At 41.3% G+C, this 27,484-nt stretch overlaps 1 protein-coding gene across 2 annotated transcripts in view; it reads left to right on the top strand.

Moving 5' to 3' along the window:
• The window catches only part of GOLGA4 (golgin A4), a 74,229-nt gene that overhangs the window by 23,103 nt on the left and 23,642 nt on the right, over positions 1 to 27,484 (top strand). For both annotated transcript variants that reach the window (XM_015405747.1, XM_015405746.1), the window contains 9 exons: positions 1,891 to 1,989; positions 5,075 to 5,213; positions 6,285 to 6,472; positions 9,127 to 9,210; positions 9,877 to 10,024; positions 15,767 to 15,945; positions 16,507 to 16,638; positions 17,994 to 18,149; positions 22,279 to 26,543. In XM_015405747.1, coding sequence (XP_015261233.1) covers positions 1,891 to 1,989; positions 5,075 to 5,213; positions 6,285 to 6,472; positions 9,127 to 9,210; positions 9,877 to 10,024; positions 15,767 to 15,945; positions 16,507 to 16,638; positions 17,994 to 18,149; positions 22,279 to 26,543 — 5,390 coding nt within the window. The remainder of the gene's footprint in view (positions 1 to 1,890; positions 1,990 to 5,074; positions 5,214 to 6,284; positions 6,473 to 9,126; positions 9,211 to 9,876; positions 10,025 to 15,766; positions 15,946 to 16,506; positions 16,639 to 17,993; positions 18,150 to 22,278; positions 26,544 to 27,484) is intronic.

Here is a 27,484-nt window from a genome sequence, read left to right as displayed (position 1 = left end):
ATAACGTGAATTTTAAGAAAGAGTCCACAGTATTTTTTCCTTCAGTCTTGCTTTTTAAGACCAAGTTCCACAGCAAGAACTGTAATCTTAGTTATTTTGTTCATCAGTTTTCAGAATGCTGAATTTCTTTGTGGGGTTATCAACCAGCCATAAAAACATGACTTGGCCTGTTGTGATTTTTAACAGCAGTTTCATATGTGTGAATTAGCAAGTGAATCTTTTAAATGCACCAATTCACAAATGCTCTTAGGGCCACTTCAACAATTGGCAACCCTATTCCTGTGTGAATGTCATTAAAAATTAAATTAACCCTTCCCCATTTCACCATTGAAATGGGATAGCAAATCTCTTCAGATGACAGCCTTGTGGATAAAAAGATCCCTTATTGTGAACCACACTGATCTATCTAGCCCAGTTCTGTTTACCCCAGGAGTAGGTAACTCTGGCATGCAAGCCAAACATCACATAGACTGTTCTTGTCCGCACAGCATCTTCTTTGCTGCATCCCAGAAGCAGGGGATATAATTGAGTAAGAATGGGCTCAGATATTAGCTAGGATGCAGAATCTTGAGTAGGGCTTCAGCTTGCTTAGGATTCCATTCTTTGGTACTGTTCTCTGAATAGGGCATCTGGTAATAGTGAACAAGACCAGGAAGCTCTACTGCAGTACTTTGGTGCCAGTGATTAGCTTGGTACAAAGTTATTTTCTGTCTGACTGACACCATGTTTAATAAACGCTTATTTCTGAGATTTTCAAACTTTGTGCCTTGAGAAACCTCTTCTTCACCAGCTTGTCTGATGAGAATTCACTGCACACTGTGTATCTGCCTATGCAGTCTGTCTAGAGCATAAGCAGAGCCTGCTGAATCAGACCAGTGGACATTTAGCCCAGCATCCTGTCTCACACAGTGGGCCAAGCAGTTGCCGTGGACACTGGCCAGATTTGTTGGGCCTTAAGATTGGTTCTGTTGGGCCTTAAGATTGGTGAAGTATTGCTATAGAACACAACTACCCACATTCAACATTTCCAGAGAAATGTAGTGATGCTGAATGAATTTTCAACGGTAAGCTTTTGAGGAAGTCTAGGGTTCCCTACTGTACAATTCGGGAACCGCTGCCCCTTTTCATACAAGCCGTTATACCTAATTCTTACTCCTATACAGTATTATTGTGTTTTTGTGTAGGAATGTCTAGTGGCTATTGCTCAAGCTCTGTCCTACTGTGAGCTACCCATTCTTGTTGTGCTGGAATGGTTACCCCCTTCCTGCCTCCGCACTTGTGGAGAATCTGGCAAAGGTTTAGCAAATATTGAAAGTGATACTTGCCAATATAGAATTATGAACTCTTTCCTTGTTAGGATGTCCGGAACGTGAATGGCTAAGGATGGATCCCAGTACTGAGACCTGTAATGGGAGAAGAGCATGGGCTGATGAAAAGGATAGGAACAGACCTAGACAAGGGTGTGAAGGAGGGGAAGAAGAAGAAGGAATATCAGTTGTAGTGAAAGCAGTGGGCCTTCTAGTAAGGAGATGACAGGGGATGTGCATGTGTGTTGTAAAGCATTTCTCTACACTGTGCACAAATTTACCCCTGATTGGAGGAATCCTTTTTTTAAAAGGTGCATCTGTGTTCCTTTGTTTCGAATAACACCTTGATGCTGATTGCACTGTTTTATATATTTAAATTATTCATAAAACATTTTTATGCCACCTTACCACCCAGTCAGAGCCCACAAGGTGACAAACATAAAACCATTTAAACAATTATGAATACAGTTAAAATTATAAAATTCAATTAAAACCCATAAACAGCACTCGAGGGGCGGGGGGCAATAACCATTTTATCATTAATTTATTAGAAACTTTTACAAAATTCTGTCTGGTTTCTTAGGAGCTCCAGATGGATCAACAGGCCAAGAAACATCTTCAGGAAGAGTTTGATGCATCATTAGAAGAAAAAGACCAACTCATCAGTGTTCTGCAGACTCAGGCAAGAGAGATGTTCCTAGAACAGTCTGGAAAATGATACTTATTGGCAGGGGTCATTTCGTAGAAAAAGAGGTGCAGAAGCTCATTAGCGTAACTCATTAGCGTAACTTATTTGCATATGCCACATCCCCTGACATCACCAGAAGTGTGTCAGAAGGCAACACCCACCGCTCAGGCTCCACTGGACTCTTTTGGATTGCTAGCTATGTGGGGGGGGGGATGTGCAGATCTGCCCTCACAGAGGGGGGAGAGCTTGTACCTGAATAAACCTTGGCCTTAAAGGTGCCACTGGACTGTTTTGGATTTCTATCGGGGGGGGGGGGGGCTCGGCAACTTACCTGGCTGCTTCTTGCTCCTTGTGGCCCAGGGCTGCTGGGAGCAGGGGGCGAGACTTGTTGCATGTGCCCGCCCCCTGGGCTCTTTACTGCCAGAGCTCTGCTCCTGTGCACTCCTGCAGGAAATGACCCCTGCTTATTGGTCTTTCCTTTGTGGACAGATTAGATAGTTTGTTTATTTATTTATTTTTAATTTTTTTATTGCTTTATTACTACAGACACTACAAAAGGGAAGGGAAATGTGATGTGAGGGCAATCTGGCTGTGACATCTGTCACCCCATTGATCACCAGAGTTGATTTGGCTGATCTGGCTGGCTAAACGGGTGTCCCCTACCTCCCTCACTGCTCCATGTGCGTCCCTCCCGAAGCTGCGCGCTCGGTCGAAGAGGACGACCATCCCAGATAGAAGGAGTGTACCGTTCTTCGGTCAAGGGTATACAATAGCTGTGCTGCCCTGCTAGAACCTCCAAACAAGCTCAAGATAGTTCTTTTCGTGATGATGCCAGGTGCTTTGCCCTTGGCTTTTTTCTTTCTTTTTCTTTTGGGAGCTGGCTAGTAATATCAGCACTTTATTGCTTAAAAAGGTTAATCTTCTTCTTAAAACCCATGGGTACATCCAGAGAGCCCCTTTAGCTATATGCTTAGGCTTCCATGTACATACTGGGGGTTCTCATTTTTGCTTCCATGATAGCAGCTATCTCTGCTTCTCTGGAGTCTATTGTGATATCTCTTCTGAAAATTAGAATCATGTTAGACAGCACAGAGGGCTAATGTCAGAAGAAAAATGGATTTAAAAGCCCCAGTACATTGAGCTGGAACTGTTTCAAGTATAGTTAGGGTGCGTTCAGACGGGGCCTTTCTGCCGGCATAAACTGCACCGGTTGGAACCGGTGCAGTTTATGCCGGCAGAAACGCGATCACACTTACCTCCATCTTGCGGATCCCTTCGGTGTACGCCCGGTCACACGCTGCGGGCGTCGGCGGTTTTTTTTTTTAAACCACAGTTTGAGGATAATTTCTGGTTTAGGCGCAACGGGACGAGGTTGGGCGGCGAACGTGCTCTGCCTAACTACGGATTTTGCGGGTGTTTGGAGGGGCTATTGAGAGGGGGGGAGACCCCTTGCATGCTCCAGCGAACCCCCTGGAGAGGGGTTCGCGCAGGGAGGGACGGAGGAGACAGCTTCGGGTGGCGACTTGTAGCGTGCATCCTCCTCCACCAGCTGGCTCCGACGGCAGACTGGTACCATAATCATTCTAAGAACTGGGCAGAGGGTCGTGTTAGAGACTATTCGGCTATGTGGATGAGCACAGGTATTAGAAGATTTATGGCTGGATTAGAGGACTATCGATAGACTGGGCTAGAGCGGAGAGGAGTGGATGAGCACGGACTGGACTTGCATATAGTGGACTGACAGCTACAGACGGTAAAGTGAACTAATTTTGGATGCCGTGACGGAGGTTAGAGAAGGAAGATACGAACCTGAAGTGATCTGCTGGACTTAATTTTTGAGGAAGGGAAGGTTGAACGTTCAGAAGAGTGCTCAACCCCCCCCCCATTACATTTAAACTTTAAAGGTAAGGACTTACCTTTAAAGTTTAAAGCCCAACCTGGCCTCCCTTAAGTCCCGGACTCCTCCGGGAAGTTAAACTAAGGGCTTTTTTTTTTTAACAAACGCTCAGGGCAAAGCTTCGCCCAAGCGCATATTGCTAAGTTAAAAAAAAAATGGTGGGGGAAAGCCGGAAGCCTCAGGCTTCCGACAGAAATGGCTGTGCAAAGGTGGAGAGCGATCAGACGCCGGGGTACAGCGTTTACAACCGTTGCACTCAGTATAGCACCACTTGGGACCTAGTGGCAGAGTGCAACGGTGTAAAGGGCTTTACACCGGTTAGGGACAGGAGGCAGATGTTCGTTGTGTGAATGCCGGTGAGTACACCGGTTGCAACCGGCACCCTAACCGATGTAAAGCCCCCGTCTGAACGCACCCTTAGTGTCAGTGGAATGTTCCTTCAAGAAAGTGACTTTTCCCAAGTTCATGTAGGAAGTATCGTATGCTTAAAGTTTAAAAACCATATAGAAGTTGAACATTCCCCCTTGGCATTAAAATATTAACAACCTGTCTGTGCTAAGTGACCAACATGCTGGGGTTTGTACTATATTTACAAGCCTGATTCTACAGTCCAAGTCTAATTCTCACTTCAGAGTTACATAACAAGAGTAGTGAATCATGAATTGTTCGAAATGAAAACTGAAGTTTCTAAGATTGCTTTCCATTTTTGTAATGAAAGCCTGAGGTAAAAATATAAAGGCATAACACTATCTGACAAAGTTTGGGTCCAGTGGCACCTTTAAGACCAACAAAGTTTTATTCAAGGCATGAGCTTTTGTGTGCAAGCACACTTCTTCAGATACAGTGAAACAGAATTTCTTCAACTATTACATATAGGACGGGGGGGTTACTTGCCAGGAAGGGTCAGAATCAAGACAGAGGCAGAAACAAGAATGGAAATCACCAGTCTATACATATAGATAGAGGGTGAGCAGTAAATTATCATTTTTAACAGATTCAAGAATCAAACAGGGATAATAGGCTTAGATTTATATGGTTACCATTTGTTTGGGTTCGGTTCTGGGGGGAAAACAAGGAAATAAATATGTCGAAAATGGAGATTGATGTATCCTTAATTGTGGAATGCTGAGTATTTGAGTAGATAAAGATTACTTTGTGTTAATGAAACTGATGCTTATGCAGGTATCATTGCTGAAACAACGACTGCAGAATGGCCAAATAAGTATTGAACTTCCTGAGCCAAATGTTCAGATGCAATCACAAGTTCAGAGTCCAACAAAAGATATAGATACAGAAAATACCCTGCAACCAGGGAGTCTTGGTAGGTTCATGTCTTGTCTGTCTGACTTTTCAAATTAAGTGTTTTAATAAAGCATTAAAAGGCTTGTATTTTTATCACTTTAACGTTAAGAAATATTTTTATGAACTATCTACTTGGATGGTTTTACCTTTCCTTTTGCCTTTGTCATTGGTACAGAACAAGTTAGACAGGTTATATTAGTGAAATAAGGAATATTTAATTGTGGAATTGTCTTGACTATGGAATTCTGAATAAAATGGAAGAATTTGTTGCATCTGCTGAAATAGGAAGAAACAGGTGATGTGTCAAAAGAATCAGTTTTGTATTATTCCAGATCAAAAATGTGTGGACGTCAGAGTTGCATGTATTATAAAACATAACGGAGTTGTGTATAATATATAATAGTTATCTACTCCTACACTATATGCAGTACTTCCATTAGGTTGTATTTCCGTGCAAAAATTATAGCTGTAATTCCTGCAATGATTCCTGCGTTTCACATTTTCTTATTAACTGGAGCTTTCAATAAGCAGCACTCAGTATAGAATATTCCGCCCTGTAATATGCAAAGGAAATATCTTCTTAGCACAGGAAAAGATTTTCCAATCTACCTTCCAAATAAAGTAAGGGATTGCATTAAAAAATGTTCTTTTAAAATCTATGGTATTTTTATATATGGCAGCTCTGTTTAGAACTAATTGTAGAAATCTTTGGTATTGAAATATATACTAGTTCTATTATTTGTTGCATAGTTTCTACATTTGGCAGCCCACATATAATCAATGCTGCTCCACAATTCCTGCCAGGTCACCAGCCCATCAGCACTCTGTCAGTCTTGTGGGTGTTAATGTGTGGCTGCTAAACCATGTGGCCAGGCCTTAGTGCTACAGAGCTTACTACATGGAAGGGTATTTATGAGTGCAAACAATAAATGCCATATGTACAGTTACCATATGGAAGCACCATTTGTACAGTCAGTATTCCCCCCCCCCCTCCCTGCGCCTTTTCTGGTGGCAAATCCATGCATTCCTTTGTACAATGTGTGGGCTGCCTGATACTTGAGCAATGCCTGTGTTTCTGGGGCTTTTACAGGTGGTGATGGGGATTCTAGTAAAACGCTAGAAAGTCTATTTCAGAGAGTAAAACGTCAAGAGAATCTGCTCCATCGATGCAAAGAAACAATTCAAATGCACAAAGAGCGCTCAGCACAGCTAACCAATGAGAAAGAAGCACTGCAGGAGCAACTAGATGAGAGACTTCAGGAGCTAGAGAAAATAAAGGTATGGGGGAATTGCTTTTGTTTCCATTAAGTGTTGCAGCAATAGTTGTTGGAGGAAAATATGCGTAAATTTGCTGTGCAAGCTATTTCTAAATTCTTGTGCTACCATTTGTGTAATTAAAGATCATTTTGAAGATAGTGCCAGCTATGTTGTGCTATTGTTGCCTCATACATGTATAAGTTCTTCAAAGCTATAATGCTGTCACAGGCTTACTTGTTTCTATAATTTTTATTTTTCTTGTTAAATGATATTGTGAAGGATGGTGGGCGATACTAGACTCCTCAGCTGATCTCCACTGACCTTTGTAAAACTTTACTTGGACTGAATCTAGTGAGTTTTGCTCTCATACAATTTAGGGGGGAAACTGCTGTCCTAGTTTTAGTTGGAAGAATATAACGTTTTACTGTTGAATTAAAAAAAATCAGTTGCTATATCAGTGAAGCAAGCTTAGAAGAAGAAGAGAGAAGAGATTGGATTCATACCCCGCCCTTCACTTGGAGTCTCAGAGCGGCTTACAAACTCCTTTCCCCTTCCCCTCCCCACAACAGACACCCTGTGAGGTGGGTGGGGTTGAGAGAACTCTGACACAAACTGCTCTTTTTCAAGGACAGCTGTGCCAGAGCTTGTGACTGACCCAAGGTCACATCAGCAGGTGCAAGTGGAGGAGTGGGGAATCAAACCCGGTTCTCCCAGATTAGAGTCCGCACACTTAACCACTACACCAAACTGGCTTAGTAGTATCCAGTTGCAGTTGCTATCATCCAGTTGCAATTGCTTTCATATAACAGTCTGTAACAACCTCACGCTGAAGGTGTATTTAGTTATTTATTTTACAAAATAAATATCCCACCTTTCTGCCATTACAAGGCCACCGAGGTAGCTGCACCATCTCTCAGAGGGGTTACCGTGGGTAAGGCACCCTTGAAGCCCTTTAACCTCCTCTTGCCATCCCTTCTAGCTCCAGGTTGCTAACTCTGGGCTGAGAAATTCCTGGAGATTTTGGGGGTGGAGCTTGGGGAGGGACCTCAGCGGATATAATGTTGTAGAATTCACTTTTCCAAGCAGCCATTCCCAGGGGATCTGATCTCTGTAGCCTGGAGATCAGTTGTAGTTATGGGAGATTGCCAAAGGCCTACATGGAGGTTGGCAGTCCTAGGTTCCAGGGATGAAAAATTTAGCTGCCTCAACCAAGGTTTTGGTTACGGGAGGTGGAAACACCTTGCTTTTCCTCCCTCTCCCCATTTTAACAAGAAGGGTCCCAATTTTCTTTCGCTCTTATCCAGACGTAGCTCCACATAGCAGACTAGAATGGTCACAGGCAAGACAGACACGACACTTCATGAGTCCCTCCTCTCAGACCTCTCTTCATACAGAAATAGGAAGGAAAACTGAAATCCATTGAGGAGTAATAAGAATCAGGATGAACTGGCACAAATATTTTCTAAAGAGATTTGGAGGAATTTAGGCCCTGGACTTAATATACTGGAACACAAAGCTATAAAGAGGGCCCCCAAAGCAACATATAATCCCTAGCACATCTAGCAACTGTTACCATTTTTGTTCTCTTCCCCTTTCTCTTCTTGAGGAAGAATAGGAAGCCAAGGCCATCCTGGCTTCTCTGAGCAAGTCTCCTGCAACAGAACAAAGCCAACCGCTTTTCGCAACTGTCACCAGTGTTCTATGGCAATAGAATCTTCACTGGCCCAATGCTGACTTATGACACCATCACATACTAAGGGCCAAACTACATTTATCATATAATTGCCACAGGGACTTGCAGCAGAATGCTAGCTGCAGGTTTCCTGTGGGACATCAATTTAGAAGTACTGCAGGGGCCTGATTTGGATTGGGACCATGGCATGAGGGGGGGCTCCTACCTTCCCCCCATATTATTTTCTTGACCCTAAATGGCCCTGGGGTCATTAATTGCCCACTGAGGCGCTGCACATGCAAGCATTCAGTGTATGTATAGTCCCCCCCAGCAGTGCAAACAACACCCCTGGGGCTGTTTTAGGTCAAGAAAATGGTGTCGGGCAAAGCCCTCCTCCCCTTGCACCATGGTCCCAGCTTCAGTATGCCTGCAAGTCCTCCTGGCGATCACATGGCAAATTTAACATGTAGTTTGGCCCTACAAACACACTGAAGGCCACAAGGTTTGCGATATATTAGAAGAAGAGGAGCTTGGCTTTATAGCCCTCCCTTCACTCGGAGTCTCAGAGCGGCTTACAATCTCCTTCCCTTCCTCTCCCCATAACAGACACCCTGTGAGGCGGTGGGACTGAGAGAGCTCTGAGACAACTGCTCTTGAGAGAACAGCTCTCAGAGAACTTTGACTGACCCAAGATCACCCAGCAGCCTCATGTGGAGGAGTGGGGAATCAAACCTGGTTCTCCAGATTAGAGTCCGCCGCTCTTAACCACTATACCAAACTACCTCAAGAAGGAAAAGAAGGAAGGAAAAGTATCTCCAATCTTCTCAGTGTATTATCAGCATCCATTATAAACATATGCATATCTTTACTAGTGTGGTGTAGCTACTACACATAGAAGCAGTTTCACACAGTACACCTATTGGCAACAAATACCCAAATCTGAAAGGGAGGACATTCTCCAGGGAGGAATATTCAGTAAAGTTCCTTCTGTTCTGTCTCTTAGGATCTCCACATGGCTGAGAAGACCAAACTGATTACTCAGTTACGTGATGCAAAGAACTCGATAGAGCAGCTGGAACAAGATAAAGTAAGCAATATTATGCATTTCTGAATTTCCAGGTTTTCATACAGATGTGAACTCAAGAAAAGTATATAAAAATCTGTCGGGAGAAATCAATAAACTGTTTTTGTAATCATTGTCCAAAACATTTGATTTTTCTCGCATGTTTAATTAATGAAGCTTAATTTTGTTACACATATGTAAAGCTTCATAGGACAATTTGTATTTGAGAATATGTATTATGGAATGTGGATATGCTGACTAGGTTTATTATTACATTACAGCAATCATGCTGGTGTATAAGTTACCCCCAGCATCTCCAGCCCACAATACAAAAGTGCTTGCTCTAGCATGATGCATTTGACTTACCTGATTTCAGAAAGCCATATCATAATTTTATTCTTCTCTGTGGCATCTCTCCAGGCATTGATATAGGTCTGTGCATATGCATACTGGAGCTGCAGCCTTCTAAAGCTCTAACATGACAGATGTTTCTTCCTTCCTCTCCAAGTTGCAAGTCTAGTTCTTGCTGGTGCTTTCTCTTCCAGGATACTTCTGCACGTTGCTCTAAGGCAACAAAAGAAGTAATGTGGTCTAAGTTGCATAACAGTGTTTGCATCCTGTTTCTGAGTTCAATTTTTACAGGTATATAGTCACACAGTGAACTTCTGCCTGTAATCACCTATTCTGTAGGGCATGGTAATAGCAGAAACAAAACGTCAAATGCATGAAACGCTGGAAATGAAGGAGGAAGAGATTGCTCAGTTGCGTGCTCACATCAAGCAGGTTCTTACCCAAAGTGAAGAATTAAAAGAACAGAAAGAAAAATCTGAAAAAGCTGGTAAGAGATTGTGCCACTTGTCTCTTGTTTGTGTAGGCACTGGTTTCTGTTTGTTTGCCTTATTTGCTTGCACTGTCACCAGCCATTATAACAATCCCATTAGCTTTACTTGCCCCCATCCATCATAACTGACATCATTGTTTGCCTGAAGAGCAGTGAGTAGATGCTCCTGGACAAAAAAATCCAGGGGTGTCTGTGTGGCTTTCCAATGGTATTTTAGTCAGATCCTTGTGGTGTGTTTTGCTGAAGCCTGCAGCATCCCCTCTCCTTTCCCCACCTCCCTTTGCTGGAATAGAAATGTGAGCATGTGAAGTACAAGCAGAGATAAGAGAGGGTACGATGGGCTGGCCGGCGAAACACATCCAGCATGTCACATTTAGAACATGAGCCTATTCATGACAAGCACTTCCTTTTTTATGCTGGAATCAGAAAGTTCAAAAAAGGATTGTGGGACCATCCATAAGGATTTAAACCACTTCAAAATAAGGTACTCCAAAACATGACAAAAAAAGGACTCCAGTTTCATAGTTGGCTCAAGGACTAGTTCAGTAAGTCTTGACTACCAAGTCTTATGAACTATGGCCACTTCTGAGTTCCCTACAGTGGCTAACACATTGTTGGCTTTTAGTAATGCTACCAATAATCCCAAAGTGCTGTGAGGATAGAATACTTCTTGTAGGGCAGATTGGCCAGCAACCGTTTAAAATTCCTCCCGGTATCAAACACGGTGACATGGCAGGCCGTGAGCATGGGGAAAGATCCACTGAGGCCTGGTAAAGATAGAATACAATCTCCCAAGCAGTGGCTTACAAATCAGGAGCTAGCCTTATGAATGTGCAGTTCGCTCTCCCCTTTCTGAAGTACCCCCCCTCCATGATGAGCCTTTAACCCTTTTTTCGCATTGCGGGTGCACTAACACAAATTATGGTTAAAGCAAATTAAGTGAACTCCAGCTGACAGCATCATAGTTTGCTTTGGTATGCATGCAGTTTGGAAATCATGGAAAGAAAGGGAAGGAATTGTTCCAGAGTCAGAAGGAGGAAATGTGTATTCATGAGGATGGCTCTGATTTGTAATAGTTTGTAGGGTTTGTGTTAAGCTCACTTTCTCCTACATCCTGCCTCCAAACTTTGTACTACTCTAGGGGAAACCAGAAAAAGTAATTGGGAGGGTACAGGAGGGGGAGATGGGAAGGAATATCAAAAAATTATTCTAGAAAGAATTTAAAATTTAAAATGTTACAATTCTGATAGCTCCTTTTCAGTTTTAATTACTTACTGTATTTAATAGTACAATATATTTCTGTACATTGGGTTCTATTTAGATTTTTCTTTTCTATCTTTTCTTGCTATGATTTGATTAAGTCACAGTCATGTTTGCTTTGGGTTTAGGGCACCTGTTTTTAGGGTAACAATACCAATGTTCAATGTGATGGAGAAGTTCTTTTCATCAGATCTCATTTAGATATGTAATGCAATGTAAAAATATGCTGGAAATGTATGAAATAAAATCTTAACAGTTTATTTGTAAGGTGATTATTGCAGCTTTTTGTTCTGTAATCATCAGCACTATATAATAAAATCTCACAAAGGATCTTATTTTTGTGCATCCACACATGCCAATAAGTGAATCATGGTGCCTTTCCCAAGCCTTGTATGAACAGGATTGGGGTAAGGGCTCTCTTCCTTACATCACTAAATTGCTGCTTGCAGCAAGCTTTACAAAGTAAATTCTGTGCTTCTCAGGCAATATCAAAAGTGAATGCCTTTCGTTTATTCCAAGTAAATCCCTATATGACTTTAAATAGTTGGATCTTTTTGAATATCTTTTTTTAAAAAAAGGATTGCTATTTTGTACTGCTTTATGTGTTAATTTTCACAAAAAGAAAGGCATAATGCCAAAGTTTTACGTTTTCATTACAAACACATCTAAGGCTGACCAATTTCTGAGCCCTGGCAAAACAACTATTACAATGAATTCCTACATCTTTTTCCTGACTTTGCTTGTTGAGTTGTGTGTGCAGTAACATTAATGTTCATTATAGATAGGGAAGTTCTTTTTCTTCAGATACTTGTGCAAAGAATTCAAAGCATTACTAGTGTAAGTTTCTTGAAATAGTGTCAGTTTCCTGAATGTAATCAGTAATCTGCTTAGAACTAGTAACTAGTAAGTTAAGAAGCAGTATGAGAGAGTGAGAGTTTCCTGTACATAGAACAACTAGACTCTGCACTTGAGTTTGTCACAAAAGACTACAGAAACATTTTCCAATTTGTTAAAATTTGGCTACATATGGAATTTTCCAGCTCTTACCACTAGATGGTGCCAAATGGTAAACACTTGGTAACATGGAACAAAGTTTGAGTGAGGAAGTGTGCGGTGCGTGCCTGCACACGAACGCTCACACCTTGAATAAAACTTTGTTGGCCTTAAAGGTGCCACTGGACTCAAATTTTGTTCTACTGCTTCAAACCAACACAGCTGCCCACCTGGATCTAAGAGAAAAATCGCTTTTGTCATACTAGGTATCTTTTGGGGGGTTTTCCCCCAGAGTCTTTTTGCAAGCATTTTGAACCAAACAAATTGTTCATCAGGTCAGAGCAAAAGCAAGGAACTGGGAGGCATTTCAAGAATTTTTTATTATAAAAAGGAAATGAGATACATCTTTTCCTATATCTAGTTCTAGTAGAGAGAATATGCTACTATATGTTGTCGAAGGCTTTCACAGCCAGAGTTCATTAGTAGTTGTAGATTTTCCAGGCTGTATGGCCATGGTCTTGGCATTGTAGTACCTGATGTTTTGCCAGCAGCTGTGACTGGCATCCTCAATGACACAGAGAGTACTCCATCTTTCTGTATTTTTTCTCTGAGAATGCCAGTCACTGCTGCTGGCAAAACGTCAGGTACTACAATGCCAAGACCATGGCCATACAGCCTGGAAAATCTACAACTACTAAAGAATATGCTACTGGCTGAGAATTCATATAATCTATGCAGGCCATTCTTGCATCTAGCTGTTTTCATCTTCTTGGCATAATGTCGCATTTTGGATGGCAACATTCTGCTGCAGAATACCTTTTTGTTGGAGTAACCTGACTCATAAGCTCTCTCCCTGTTAGGCAAAAATCAGCTAGATCTCAGCTAAATCTGTCTGAGTTATTCTGTTTTTCAGTGACAGGTGACAGGATACCAGCTTGTCATTCACAACTATTTCTTCTGTTACTTCCTCTGATGTGCTGAGCATGCTTAGAAGCTTGCAAATTAACTTGGAGATTGCCCAGGAAGAGATGCCGTTCTTCTTTACTATGGCTATATCATCTGGAAAAATTAAATGTTAACATGAGAGTCAGTTTATCTGTACAAATTAAACTCCAGTATGCTTTTCCTTTATTTTTGATCATAAACTTTAAAAATTAATGATAGGCGCAAATAGACAAGGTGGAAAACTTGTTTTTGCACTGTACCACCGCAGGTTACAGGTGACTGAGTGCTTCTCCATAATAAAGGTTCTCGGTACATAGAAGCTGGCATATTATTGGGAGAGATTCTGGACTAGTCTTTTCTATATGCAGGAATTTGATCATGTGAGTTCTCATCTGCGGCCCAAAATAATATGAACCAGAAACAGAATTAGTACTTCAGTTGCTGTCTGTACAAATAGACACTTCTTGAATTGGTACCTCGGGAAACATTGCCGTTTGTGCCAACATGGTAGAGGCTCATGTTTGGGGTAGTATGTTCAGTTACTAGTTTAGTATTGTAGGATACGTAGGAAAATATATTTTTTTTCCTGCAGAGACGTCATAGGATGAGTTTAGCATCTCTTTTCTTTAGATCTAGCATGCTATTAAAGGGAAGAAGAACTATCTCTGATTCATGATTGATTTCATAGCTCTAGAATGTTCACAAAACAACTGAGTATAATAAAAGGTAAATTTGGATACCTGCAGGTGTAACTGGATGAGAATTCTCATTCATTTCTGCTGGCCTTAGAATGTGTTACCTTGGATAGAAATGTTCTGTGTTTCTGCTGTTGTGTTAGACTGCCTGAGATGCATAAAATTTTACTTCTAGACAACAGAATGTGTTTCTGTGAAGTGCTGCATCCTTGTGCTTTCATGCTCCTTCTCTGCCCATTTATCCTTCTGCATGCTTGGCTTCCATCCTGGTGTTGTGTGCCTGTAAATATGGTATTGCGGTTGCATGGTGCTGAGTTACTGCATTTGAGTAGTCAAACCTAGTAAAAACTGGAAATGTTTCTGGGACTGTGCCCATGGGCATAAATGTGTATTTCCTTTTCCCTCACTCCACAACCCAGAATGATGGTAACGCTGGTTCCGTTATTTTATTCCACCATCAGAAGGCAAAGGTAGCACAGGACTTGAATTTATTACAGCTTGAGCTTTTGACGTTGGCCTCAAAGGCATAACGAGATGTTGTATTTGAACACAGAGCTTCTACCAAATATAGAATTCTCATGAACTCTTTTCTCCCCTCCCCACCTTGTTCTAGTAACATCATGTTATGTGTCCCACTGACCCTGGAACAGCAACTAATGATTTGGAGTGGGACCAATGATTAACTATAGATAATACTTTAAATAGAAAAAAAATGTATCTGAGTTGGTGTTAACATTGGCACTGGCATCATGTATGCATTAAGGTTATATGGCAGTTTCTAAATTTGCTCCATATAATCAATATACATTTGTCTATTGAATACTTTGTGTGGAATCAATAAGTTTTATCCTACAATCCCACTTAGCACAGTGTAGAGCCTTCCTCTAGCGGCAGAGAGTGCTCTCACTGGCTTAGAGCTCCCCATGACTGTGACACAGTGGCTTGGATCCAGTAGGGTATTCCTGTAGGAGGAAGAATTTCTGCCCATGAGTGCAACTTTCTTACCTCCCACTCCTGCTGCAGCCCAAAACTCCCCCCCACCGCCGTGCTGCTCCTGGGCATCCCCCTCATTAGCCTCTTAGGGCCAAATCTTATGTTATAGTTATTTAACATAAAGGGAGTTTTGCATGTTCTTATCCTAAGGTTATTCCCAAGCAGTTTTTCTGGCAATTTACTTTTTTAAAGTGGTGACTTGAAAGAGTCTGGACTTGAAGGGTGACTTAAGAGTCACAGCTTGAAGGTTTTCCTATGCCAAAACAAAACAAAACACCGAGACCTGGCTCTTAAGAAAATTCTCCAATTATGTTCTTCTTAATTTTTTTGTGAATACATGGTGGTCATTCTTCTGCAGGTACCTGTTTGATAGTTTTGAAAGCCGAGCTGTGCTAAAGCAGACACATTGCAATAGAGTTAAATGCTGTTCTTAATTCTTATGGGATAAAACTGCTCTTAGGGTTACATAGAGCTGACATTCCGATCATTCTTTGCTTTATTGATTCCTGAGAATTGTTAACCAAACCTTAGTTTGAGTAAAAACAAATTGCTGGTGAATGACCTCCTTCACTCTGCATTCTCGTCTAGTCCCTTAAGCAGCACAATTGAGATTTTTTAAGAAAAAAAATCTAAACACTAAACCGGAAGTGTCACTTAGCTGCTAGATTGTTGAGTTTATTGTGGGAACGTGAGGGCAAATGCAGCATCTTCCAAGGTCCAAAGTGACGCCACAATTTGCTCTTTGTAGGTAATTGGGCAAGAATAGGGTCTGCACACTGAAGAACTGATTCCTGTGCCTATCTTGTACTGTTATTTTATATATATATAATCTCCTGTTTCTCCTCTTATGCAGCATTTGAAGAGCTAGAGAAGGCTCTGAGTACAGCCCAGAGGACTGAAGAAGCCCGCAAGAAGTTACAAGCAGAAATGGATGGCAAGATTAAGGCGGTTGAAAAAGCAAGCGAGGAGGAGCGTGTGAGCCTTCAACACGAGTTAACAAAGGTGAAGCAGGAGGTGGTTAACATTATGAAGGTAAATGTTAAGGCTGAATTGCATATAAATGACAACCACTCAGTATGAAGTTTATTATCTGGCATCTTAATGCTGTAGCAGAGCTCAAGCTCCCATTGTCAGTGAGAGAAGAAAGGACAGTACTCCATCCTTTACAACTCAGCCTTCCAACTTTACTTCATTCAGTCTATAAGGTCTGGGGTAACATAATGCTTGCTCTGTTACGGAACTAAGTCAGAATTGTTTAAATCTCTGCAGGGGAAAAAGGAATTGAGCCCTATTGGAAGGCAACTTGCTGAGGCTGCAGTGCTGTGTGATATGGAGAATGCCTAGTGGAACATAGAGCAAAATCATAATCATGTTTATTCAGAAGCACCTGCTTACTTTGAATGTACTGGGAAGACTTTAATACTTCTATCTTATTTGGGACTCTTCTTGTGGGTCTGTCTTTTTAAGTGCTTTTTATCGGCGCGCAGAGCAGCAGTCCAAAGCCTCCTTTAGTTATAATTGCTTTCCTCTTAATTGTCTGAGCAGTAACACTCTTGTTTCTTTGGATGCTTAAATTTCTGACTTAAATTACAGAAGTCTTCAGAAGAACGAGTTGCCAAACTGGAGAAATTGCATAAAAATGAATTGGCTAAGAAAGAACGGATACTGAGTAATAAATTACGGGCTCAAGAACAGACATTCCAGGAACAACTCATGACAGCACTTGTAAGTGTCTCTAAAGGGTAACTCTTACATTACAAAATTGACATGTGTCCTGCCTAAATACTTGTGCTGTGGTGACCAGTATAAAGGAGAGAACTGTGTGTGTGTATAAAATACACTTGGACTTATATCAGGGATTTTATATAGGCTCTGGCAAACACCATGTAGATGTGCTTGCTGTGTAAAGTGGGAATTGGTGCTACCTTTTGGCACAGTTTGGAGATTTCAGTGTCTGTATTTTGCCCTTATAACCCACTTACTCCCCTGCATTAAGGTTCAGGTTTTTGTTTAAAACAACTAGGGGAAAAAATGGCATATCTATATCTGGCAAGATATTCAGAAAGCTGATATTTCGGCTGATAAAAATTTATCTTTTCTTTTTAGGTCTAGTAAACAACTCAATTTAAAACATGAATTTTAGTGTGGGGAAATGAGTGGGCTACAGTGCCTAGTTTTTTAAAAAGTGCAGATTGTTTACCACATTCTCTAGTTTTACTACTATGGATATCTGATTCCCTTTTGATAAAGCCACCTTTCATGTAATTTAGAGTAAAGATGTTTGCATCCACATGGATACATATGGTTGCACTAAGGGAAGTTCACAGATTGATAACACTGGTGCCTCATCTCCCCACTAGGCTCTTGTTACTATGTACCCTGTATGTAGGAGCTGCGGTGGCTCAAGTGGTTAAGACACTGAACTGCAGGCTGTGGAAGGTCGGTAGTTCAGCAGTTCGAGACCCGAGTGTGCCGCATGACGGAGTGAGCACCCGTCTCTAGTTCCAGCTCCTGCCAACCTAGCAGTTCGAAAGCAAGAAATTGCAAGTAGATAAATAGGTACCACTTCGGTGGGAAGGTAACAGCGTTCCGTGCGCCTTGGTGTTTAGTCATGCCGGCCACATGACCACGGAAATGTCTTTGGACAGCGCTGGCTCTTCGGCTTTGAAACGGAGATGAGCACCACAACCCTAGAGTCGGATTCGACTGGCTTGCGAGCAAGGGAAACCTTTACCTTTACTTTACCCTGTATGTATATAGACTAGAGAATGGTCAACAGGTTAACCTCCAAATATACATTTGATTCTTACCTCATAAAGGATCCTGTGTGAAATTAGTTTGAACCAGTGAAAGAGTTAATCAAGTAATTTAAGGTTACATGTTTATTTTCAAAGTTATGAGATTTTTGATAGCATTTAAATCAGTGTCAGGAACAATTAAGCATTGTGTACTTTGCTTTAAAAATGTGGATATGAACAAGAATAAAAAGTACTGATAGCTCTGTTTAACTCTCTTATTGGTAGTTTAAAAGGTTCTGTAGTATAAATGGATAAATAACTAAAACCCAATTTTTTCCACAGGAAAAGTGCCAGAGTGAACATTTACAGTCCATACGTGAAAAAGAACAACAGGAATCGTTAGCCTTAGAAGAATTAGAATTGCAGAAAAAAGCAATTCAATTGGAATGTGACAAAAAACTTGAAGACATGCAGCAAGAAGTAGAGACTTTCAAAACTGTGAGTAAAATACTTAGAAGCTTTTTAGAATCTTCTCAGCTAGATTAAAATACAAGTGAATTTGTAGTGCATATAAAGAGTATGCATAGATTAAGTAGTTCCGTTGAGAGGGGGAGGGGAAGCTGCTCAGAGCACTCAAAATGGCATGGTGAGAGTTTCGCCTGCAGTTTTTTGAATCCAAGTGAATAAGAGAGCCTCTTGAGGCAGAAAGCGAAAAGAACTGTGTCACTTGCTGTACAATCCTATGCAGAGTTGCTCCAGCTTTAGCATTTCATTGCCGGTCTTTTCTGAGCGGTATCCAGCATGGTGATACTAAATAGATATATTGTGTAGTAGCAGGAGAGTGATCTGATCTGACATTCTTTATGTTGACCTTTCTCCTTGTTCTCTTCTCCCACTTGCCTTCATGAGCTAGGACACAAAATGCCAGCTGAGGCTTAGAGAGGGGATGCATGTGAGACAGGAGGGTATGTGAACATTAACCCCATATTAACTATCACTGTGAATGCTGGGGCAAGTCAGCTATGTAGTTATATCTCTTTTCAAAGGTATTTGTTTCCTTAGACTCCAGAAACTTTATAAAGGCCCCGGTCACATGGAGCATTAGGCACGCTAGAGAGACGGAAGATAGGCGGATTTTCCGGGCGCGATCTCACCGCCATCTCTGGGAAGCGTAGAGCTCCCGTGGCTCACCCGAGGCTTCACTCCGAAGATGCGCTGTAAAAAACTAGTACCTCCGAGGTACTAGTTTCCGGAAACCGCGGGGCAAGGGCGGGCGTCAGATCACGTTTCCGGTGTTAGCTCATGGCATCCGGCGCCCGCCCATGTCCCGTCATGAAAAGTAGGGGTTTTTGGTCAAGTCTCCATGGGTGCGCACAAGCACCCAACGGCGCATGCGAACACTTGGGTTAAAAAAAACAACACAACCCCCGCAGCGCCACAGGAGTGAGGTATGATCGGCACCTCCCCCCAACCACGGGACGTTGGCGGGATGTCAGGCGGGACGTTTGATCCGGCTGCCGCGCGGTAGTTCGCTCCGGGGCAAACAGCCACGCCTCCCCCTGCAATATCCAGCCCGTGTGACCGGGGCCATAATTCAACATCCGCATGTGACTTTTCCCCTAATGATCCGGGTGACACAACAAAAGGGTGGCCAGTTTCTTGATCCTGGGGCGTTATATTCCTTAGAACCTTATGAATAAAGGCCATAGTGAAGGGTGTCATACAGGTGGGTCACCTGATGTGAGGCGATCCTCCAGGATTTCCACAGTGTGCTTTAATTTCATGTAGGGAGGCATTCTTATCTGTTTGAGATGGGTGGAGGCCAGATGCTGCCTTGCGGTTCCCCACTTAGACACCATTGTCCCTGGATGAGGACAGGAATCTCCTCTGCAGAACAAATCCTATGCTTCTGATTTTTTTCCTCTTAGGCACAGAATTTGTTTTTCATCAGTGTGATGGAGTTTGAGAACCCCGGCTGTTAAACATCTTTAGACAATCATCATCATTTGTTTTGTTTTAACCAAAAATATTTATTGCCATTCTGGAAAGCTCCTATAGCTTGAAAAATCTTGGAAATTCTTCCCTCATCCCCAGACATGGCTTCTAAGAGCCACCATTAGGCCCTGGATAAAAATTCCACCTGGGCTCCCCCAAATGACCCTGACCCAAACCATGGGAAGGGCTGTGGCTCAATGATAGAGCATCTGCTTTGGTTATCTCCACTTAAAAAAAAAAAAAAAGATCTGGCAGTAGGTGATGTGAAAGACCTCTTCCTGCGACCTTGGAGAGCCACTGCCCATCTGAGTAGACAATACTGACTGATGGACCAAGGGTCTGATTCAGTCTAAGGCAGTTTCATGTGGTCATGTGCAACGTTCCCTCTAAGCTGTGGGGTCTTGTGAGCAAAAATTCTACTTTGTGAACTACTGGCATTAAAGTTGTGAGCGAGCGATTTGACTACTGCATAGATTAGTCTGCTCTGGAGCCATTCTTCCTGAGCTAAGACAAAAATGTGTGAGCCAGAGGCTAAAAAACTGTGAGCTAACTCAGCTTAGAAGGAAAATTGGTCATGTGTCTAATTTTGTGATTTTATATTTCTATAGACATATATGTGTAACAATATAGGATACACTTACTACTAGGGATGGGCATGAACTGGGAAAATGGAGGTTCATTGTGGTTCATGGTCACACGCACCATGAACCTTCATGAACCTCCCCGTTTACCAAACTGGTTCGTTGCACAGGGTTTGTGATGCGGTGGGGGGGGGGGAGATCTCCCTTCCTCCTTTCTGCTGGGGGTGGCTCCCGGAGGTCAGCACAATGGAAGGGAGGGAAGATCTTGCAAAATCCATTTAAAGGGAATGTTCCCTTTGAATGGCTTTTGGAAGCGTGCAGGAGTGAAGTCCAAGTGGCCAGTTCATCCGGACATCCATCCTCCCATTGCTTTGCTGATTAATTGATTGGCGCCTGCATGTCTGCTGAATGGACCCCAACACGAACTGCACAAACCTCTGCAAAAAACATGGAGGGTTGTAGGAGGTTCATTGTGGGCATGATTGCTCATGAACCAAGAACTGGGCAACAATATTCATAATGAAATTAGGGTCGTGACAAGGTTCATGCCCATCCCTACTTATTACATCTGATGAAGTGGGCGCTAGTTAACAAAAACTAAACATCACAATAAATCTTTAGTAAGTAAATCAGTAAGAAACCATTTCAGTTTACTCTTGTACCTTTTGCTAGCACAAAAATAATGGCAGATTGATTATGTATGGGTGCTGGATGAGAAGTACTGGGATCACTGGGACTGATTTTGGTGACATGTTTCCCAAAAAGAATGTATAATTTGTCATATAACATGAAGTTTAATGTCTACAGTAGTAAAGTAGCATTTACAAAGGGATATAAGGTGTTCCATCAGTGCAATAATAACAACCCACTGCCTGAACAGTGTTTAAAATATAATTAACTATAATTAAGGGGGGGGTTTCTAATTTTTGTTCCACATCTTAACCACTAAGACAGATTAACAGAGAGTAACTAAGACAGGGAGTATCCCTTTACTACACTGATAAATCATGGGGAAATATTAAATCCCCCCTTCTGTTCATAATATTAAAAGGGGTCCGCTGCTATACTGCGGTCAAGTATGTTCTAAGTTGCCAAGCAGGATAGAGTTGAGGAGTAGAGACCAAGACTAGAAAATAAGGGTTTTTTGGGGGGGGCACAGAAATTTAGAACAGGAGTGAGAAATGAAGGCAGAGAGCAAAATCGTGGATGCAAAAACGTGTGGAAAAGAGGAAGAGAAATTAAGAAAAGAGGAAAGTTTGACAATAACTGTACCAGCCATGAGCTGTGCTGCTGGTCTTGCCTTGCTCCAGTGCTGGCTCGGTTGATGGGTTTAGCAGAATTTGATAGGCAAGGGTTTGCTTAAGCCTTGTAGTAAACTTTGCAGAAAGGCACAGTTGGCAGATGGTCAAAGCTACTGTTGTTTAGTGTGCTCTGCCTTCCCTGCATCCTTCGTAGCTGCAGTGCAGAACTGCATGTGAAGCAAAATAAATTGAGATGCTTTTGATGAATGCATCATGATTCTGGCTTCAGGGCCCCCCGGCCCTGGTGATCCTGTTCCCAGAAGCAAATCCACACGTTGGGTTACATCCTGACTAAATTATCAGTTTGTATCAGTTCCCCTTTCTTGCTGCAGATACCCTCATATAATTCCTTAGGGTCCTCCATCTCCCAGGACCATAATTTCATGAAGATCAGTCTACTGCAAATGGGGGGGGGGGGGTCAGGAAATTTCCATGGTACTGATGGAAAATTTAGTCTGGATTCAGTCTTTCATTCACATGACTGTTAAGGGTCTGTGCAGCTAAAGCTGGACTTTGAATCCTATTGATTTCAGTTGAAGAGGGCTGACTATATGCTTAACTCACTCATTGAAGTCAGCAGGACTTAAAAAGTGCTTGATTTTGGCTAGATAGTGCCCAAATATTTAAAACTATGTCTCTTACAGAAGTAATGTACATCTCCTGTGACTGTATATTTTCAAGTTAATCATTAATTTTAATTCATGAAAATTATATTCATACCATGTTTAAACTAACATTTTTTTTGAACAGAGAATTCTTGAGTTGGAAAGTTCCCTTGCAAAAGATTCACAAAGTGACAAAAGCCAGCTGGAGGAAATGACTGCTCAAATAGAATCAGAAAAAAATAAGCACACTAAGGAAATTACCACCATGGCTGAAAAACATAGAGAAGAGCTAGAGTGTGTGAAGCAGCAACAAGAGCAGCTCTGGACAGGGAAACTTGATACATTAACCAGGCAGCTGCAATCGGAAATGGAAGAGCTGAAAAGGCAACATGAAGAAGTCACTAAAATGGTAAAAGAGAAAGAGGCTGAATTTCATGCCCATATAGAAGAAATGAATGAGAAGACTTTAGAAAAACTTGATGTGAAACAGACGGAGCTAGAAGCACTATCTTCTGAGTTATCAGAAGCACTAAAAATTCGTCAGACTCTTGAAAGAGATCTGTCAGCATTAAAAGATGATGCAGACAAAGCGCAGCAAGATTTTGAGGCCAAGTTGGAGCAACAGAGGAATCATAATCAGGAACAAATTGACACTATCTTTAAAGACAATGAAGGAACTGAAAAAACATTTAAAGAAGAAGTTATTCAACTCAAACTACTATTGGAAGCAAAAGAGAAACTCCAACTGGAATTGGAAATGCAAGTGAAGGAACTGAAGGAATCTGTAGAAAAGGCTGGAACTGAATGTAAAGGATTGTCTACAGAACTTGATGCTCTTCGCCAATCCACTGTTGACAGCTCAAGAGAACAGACAAGCACATATGAACAGCAGTTAATAGCACTGCAGCAAAACCTGGCAGACGTGAATGCTGAAAAATCACATCTTGAAGAACAGGTGGTAAAAATGGAATCTCAGATGAATGAAGTCAAGGCTGATTTAGACTCTCGGATATCTCAGGTAGATAATTTGAAATGTGAGCTAGAAGAGCAAAAGAGAGAAAATACACAGAAAGTCACTTCTCTGACAGAACTGTATGAATCCCAGGTAAGAGAGCTGAAAGAAAAGGTTGATCAGGCAAAGACTTGTTTTACAAATAAGGAAAATGAGCTTGAACAAATCAAGGGGCTCCTGAATCAACAAATTAACAAACTCGAGCAGCACTTATCAGCCAAAGAGGAGGAAATTAGTGCTTTAAAAAGTGAATATGAAAACAAATTAAAACATCAAGAGACACAAGCAGAGAAAGTTAAGGAGAAAGCAAAGGAGATGCATGAGAAATTTAAGAAAAAGCTTTCGGAGCAGGAAGCGAAACTGAAAAAGGAGACTGAAAACAAACAGTTGGAGCTCAGTGAGAAAGAAAAGCAATTCAATTCAAAAATGCTGGAAATGGCTCATGCCAGCTCAGCTGGAATCAATGATGCTGTGTCAAAACTGGAGATGAATCAGAAGGAGCAGCTAGAAAGTCTGGCGGAAACTCACAGACGAGAGCTGGAAGAAATTGTCCAATCCTGGGAAAAGAAGCTGAGTCAGCAGGCAGAGGAGCTTCAGGAAAAACATGAATTGGAGCTTCAGGAAAAAGAACAGGAAGTAGGAGACCTGAAACAGAAACTGGCTACTTTCAGTGCCGAGAGAGAAGGGTTTAATGCAAAAATAATCCGGTTAAAGGATGAGCAGGCAAAAAAGGATCAATCCCTGAACGAACTGCAAGAAAAGCTACAGGAAACATTAGCTGAAGTGGTTGCTTTGACAAAAAAAGAAAATGATCTCAAAACACAACTTGGAAAACTTGAGGATGACCTTAGTCTGACTTTGAAAGAGAAGGAAGCACTTCAGGAACAGCTAAGTGAAATGAAGGCAGTGGGTGAAAAAGAAAAGGATAAAGTCAGTGAGTTGGCAGCTAGGTTGAAAACTTCTGAAGAGAAATTTCAGGCTTTGGAGTCCTCTCATTTTAAAGAATGTGAGGATTATAAGAAAAGACTTGAGGATACTAATTTTGCGCTTCAGGGGAAAAAAGCTGCATTTGAGAATCTTTTAAGGGATATCACCATACAATTAGAGGATTACCAGCAGAAAGCAGAAGCTTTACTACAAACAAAAGTCAATGAGTTGATTGAAAAATTCAGTGAAAAAATGTCTTCAGTAATTGCCAAAGTTGCACATTGTCACCATCAGGCGACAAAACTAAAAGAAGCAATTTTAGTCAAAACCTGTAAAATCCCTGAACTAGAAGCTCAGCTTAAGCAAGTAACTGAAAGCTGTGATACTTTGAGCTGCACTTTGCAAGGATCAAAAGAGCATTTGGAAGAAAAGGAAAGCCTGCTGAGATCCATGACAGTGGATATTGAAAGGCTTGTAGCTGAGAAAGAGCGGTTGCAAAAAGAAGGAGGGCATCAACAGCAAACAGCAACAGAGAAGGAAGCCTGTATCACACAACTGAAGAAAGAGTTATCAGAGAATATTAATGCTGTCACCTCTCTAAGGGAGGAGATCATTGAGAAGAAGTTGGAGATTGCTGATCTGAATAAACTTGTTAGTGAATTAAACCTCAAACTGGAAACTAGCTTAAGTGAAAAAGATGCTGCCATGACATTGTTAAACAAACAACACAAAGAGAATCAACTGCAGTTATTGAACCAGGTGCAAGAATTGTCTTCCAGAGTTGATACGCTAAGTCAAGAAAAAGCAGCTGCGCTCGAACAGGTAGACCACTGGATGAACAAGATGTCAGAGTGGAAGAAGAAAGCACAGTCAAGATTTACACAGAACCATAGTACAATTAAGGAGTTGCATAACAAGTTGGAGTTAAGTAATAACCAAGCTAGTGAAAAAGAAGAGGAGCTGAACAGAATTAAAGAAGAGTTAGATAAACAAACCAAGAATTTAGAACATCTGAAGGGTTTAATGGATCAAAAGCAAATGAGAAGAGAGAAGCAAGAATCTGATTTGGTTGCTGAGCTAAAAATCAATACAGCAAGAATTGCTGAGCTTGAGGAACATATTGCTCGGAAAACGGCAGAAAACGATTCATTGATGGAGGAACTCAAAAGGCAAAATGAGCAGAATTACATTAAGCAGCAAGATTTGGCACACCACCTTCAACAGGCTCAAACGGTAATTGAAGAAAAGGATAACAGACTTAAAGAGATGGAACAGAAAATACTAGATATTGAAAAGAAAAAGGAGGCCGTGGAAGTTGAACTTGAGACAAAATCAAAAGAATTTGAACAAACAAATAGTGCACTCATGAAAAGCAAAGCAGAAGAATTAAGGGCTTTAGAAGAGAGGCTTATTTCAGAAACAAATGTGAAAACAGCAGAGCTGAAAAAAAAGGCTGAACAAAGAATTGGTTCTATCAAGAAACAGTTGACATTGCAAATGGACGAAAGGGAACAGCTGTATAGACAAGAAATTGAAAAACAGTTAGTAGATTTAGAGCAAAAACTGCAGGAGAAAGAAAACAAAATTACATCCTTAGAAGAAAGAATTAAATCAACTGAAGATTCCTCTGTGTTAGAAAAAGAGATGATACAGAAGGTGGAAACCATAAAAGTTTCCACAGAGCAAGACAAAATGCATGCACTGGAGAACATGCAACAGATGTATGAATTAAAAATGAATGTTCTACAGAATGATTTATTGGAAAAGGAGAAACTTCTGCAGACATACAACGGGGAGCAAAAGACAAATAATACCCCAAAGCTAGAAGCTCAGAAACAGCTAGAGGAGCTCCTTAAAAAGAACCAAGAACACCACACCAAAATTGAAAAACTTCAGCAAGAACTTGAGGAGCAAATTAAGAAGCATGATTTGTTAATTGAACAACATACAAAGGACAGCAGTGACTTAGCAAGTATCCGAGGAGAACTAAAAACCAAAGAACAAAATCAACAACAGATGGAGAATGAGATTGGAGATTTGCAAAAAAAGCTGCAAGAAACAGAAGAAGAGAGGCAGGCCTTGCAACAAAAGATAAGCAGCTTCAGTGAGGATTTAGCAAGAGAGAGAGACCTGCACAAGGCAGAATTAGGAAAGATGACTTCAGAATACGAACAGAAATTGCAGGGACTGCAGCAGCAGGTAGATGAAAAAAGTGGCCTTATTAAAGCTTTGGAAGAAAGCACAGAAGAAAAGGCTCGGTTAGGGCATGAACTTCAAAAACTGCTTGATGATTTGAAGAGCCAGCAAAAGGATTTGCAAGCTAAACTGGAAGAGGCTGAACGGGAGAAAAAGAAGCTGAGCAAAGATGTGAATAAACTGCAGAAGGATCTGCGGACTTTGCGAAAGGAGCATCAGCAAGAGCTGGAGATAATAAAAAAAGAATCATTAGAAGAAATGGAGCAGAAACTAAAGTAAGTTTGGGTTATTCAGGCCCATTAATCCTTTTAAAATGATCATTAGCCACTTGTATAAATAGTAAAACTGTACTGTGTTATAAAACAGCAGCTCTGAACATGTGGCATTGAAGAAGGAAAAGCTAAATGATAATTGCAGGAAGGTAGAGATTTACTATTTATAATCAAAATCAGCAGAACAATTCTTGACATTCGTAGTAAATGTCATGGAAGGCTGGTCATCATGTAGTTGCAGTCCTAAATTTATACAAGTTTGGAGAGTTCAGGCTGTTACTTTTGAGAGTATATGAGCTGCTTTTAGACACCACAAACAAGTCTACCTGTTTGAGAATGAACCAGGCCTTCAGGTTTCCATGCTGTCTCCCCACATATTCCCTTAAATGTAGCATGGAAATGGCAAACCAAGATGTCTTCAATCAACCACAGCTTGTTGTGATACTCAGATCAAACACTATATCAAGAATTGGAAGTTAACTGAAGATTTCCTGGTTTGCAGTTTTGGCGCTGGATGTGACGTACAGAGGGAGTGGGAAGAATACATAAACCTGAGGACTTTGGCTCTCTTATTTAGAATGCAACTGTTGTATTCTGGTGAACTCACTTGTGTGATGGTTCACATTTGATACCTGTAGCTGTCAGTTATTAATAATTATTTAGATGCTGAATGTCAGGGAAAAGGCTGAACTTGGATATCAGTGTACGCGGGGCTAGTCCTCGTTTTTATAAATGTATATACAAGTAGTGTTGTTAAATTACGCATTTGGCACTAAGCAAATAAATTGGGTAGCTACAAACTGCTTTGCACTTGAAGCTCATCCTCTGTACACCCTTTTCTGTGCACAAATTTAAGGAACTACCATAAGATTAGTTAATCCACAGTTCATTTTCACTGTGATTCTATTCAGACAAATTGTGCTTTCTTTGTTTTAAGAAATAAA

Source organism: Gekko japonicus, unplaced genomic scaffold (assembly GCF_001447785.1).
Source record: "Gekko japonicus isolate JY-2015 unplaced genomic scaffold, Gekko_japonicus_V1.1 scaffold58, whole genome shotgun sequence".
Classification (NCBI taxonomy): domain Eukaryota; kingdom Metazoa; phylum Chordata; class Lepidosauria; order Squamata; family Gekkonidae; genus Gekko; species Gekko japonicus.
This window is presented reverse-complemented; position numbering and strand designations above follow the sequence as displayed.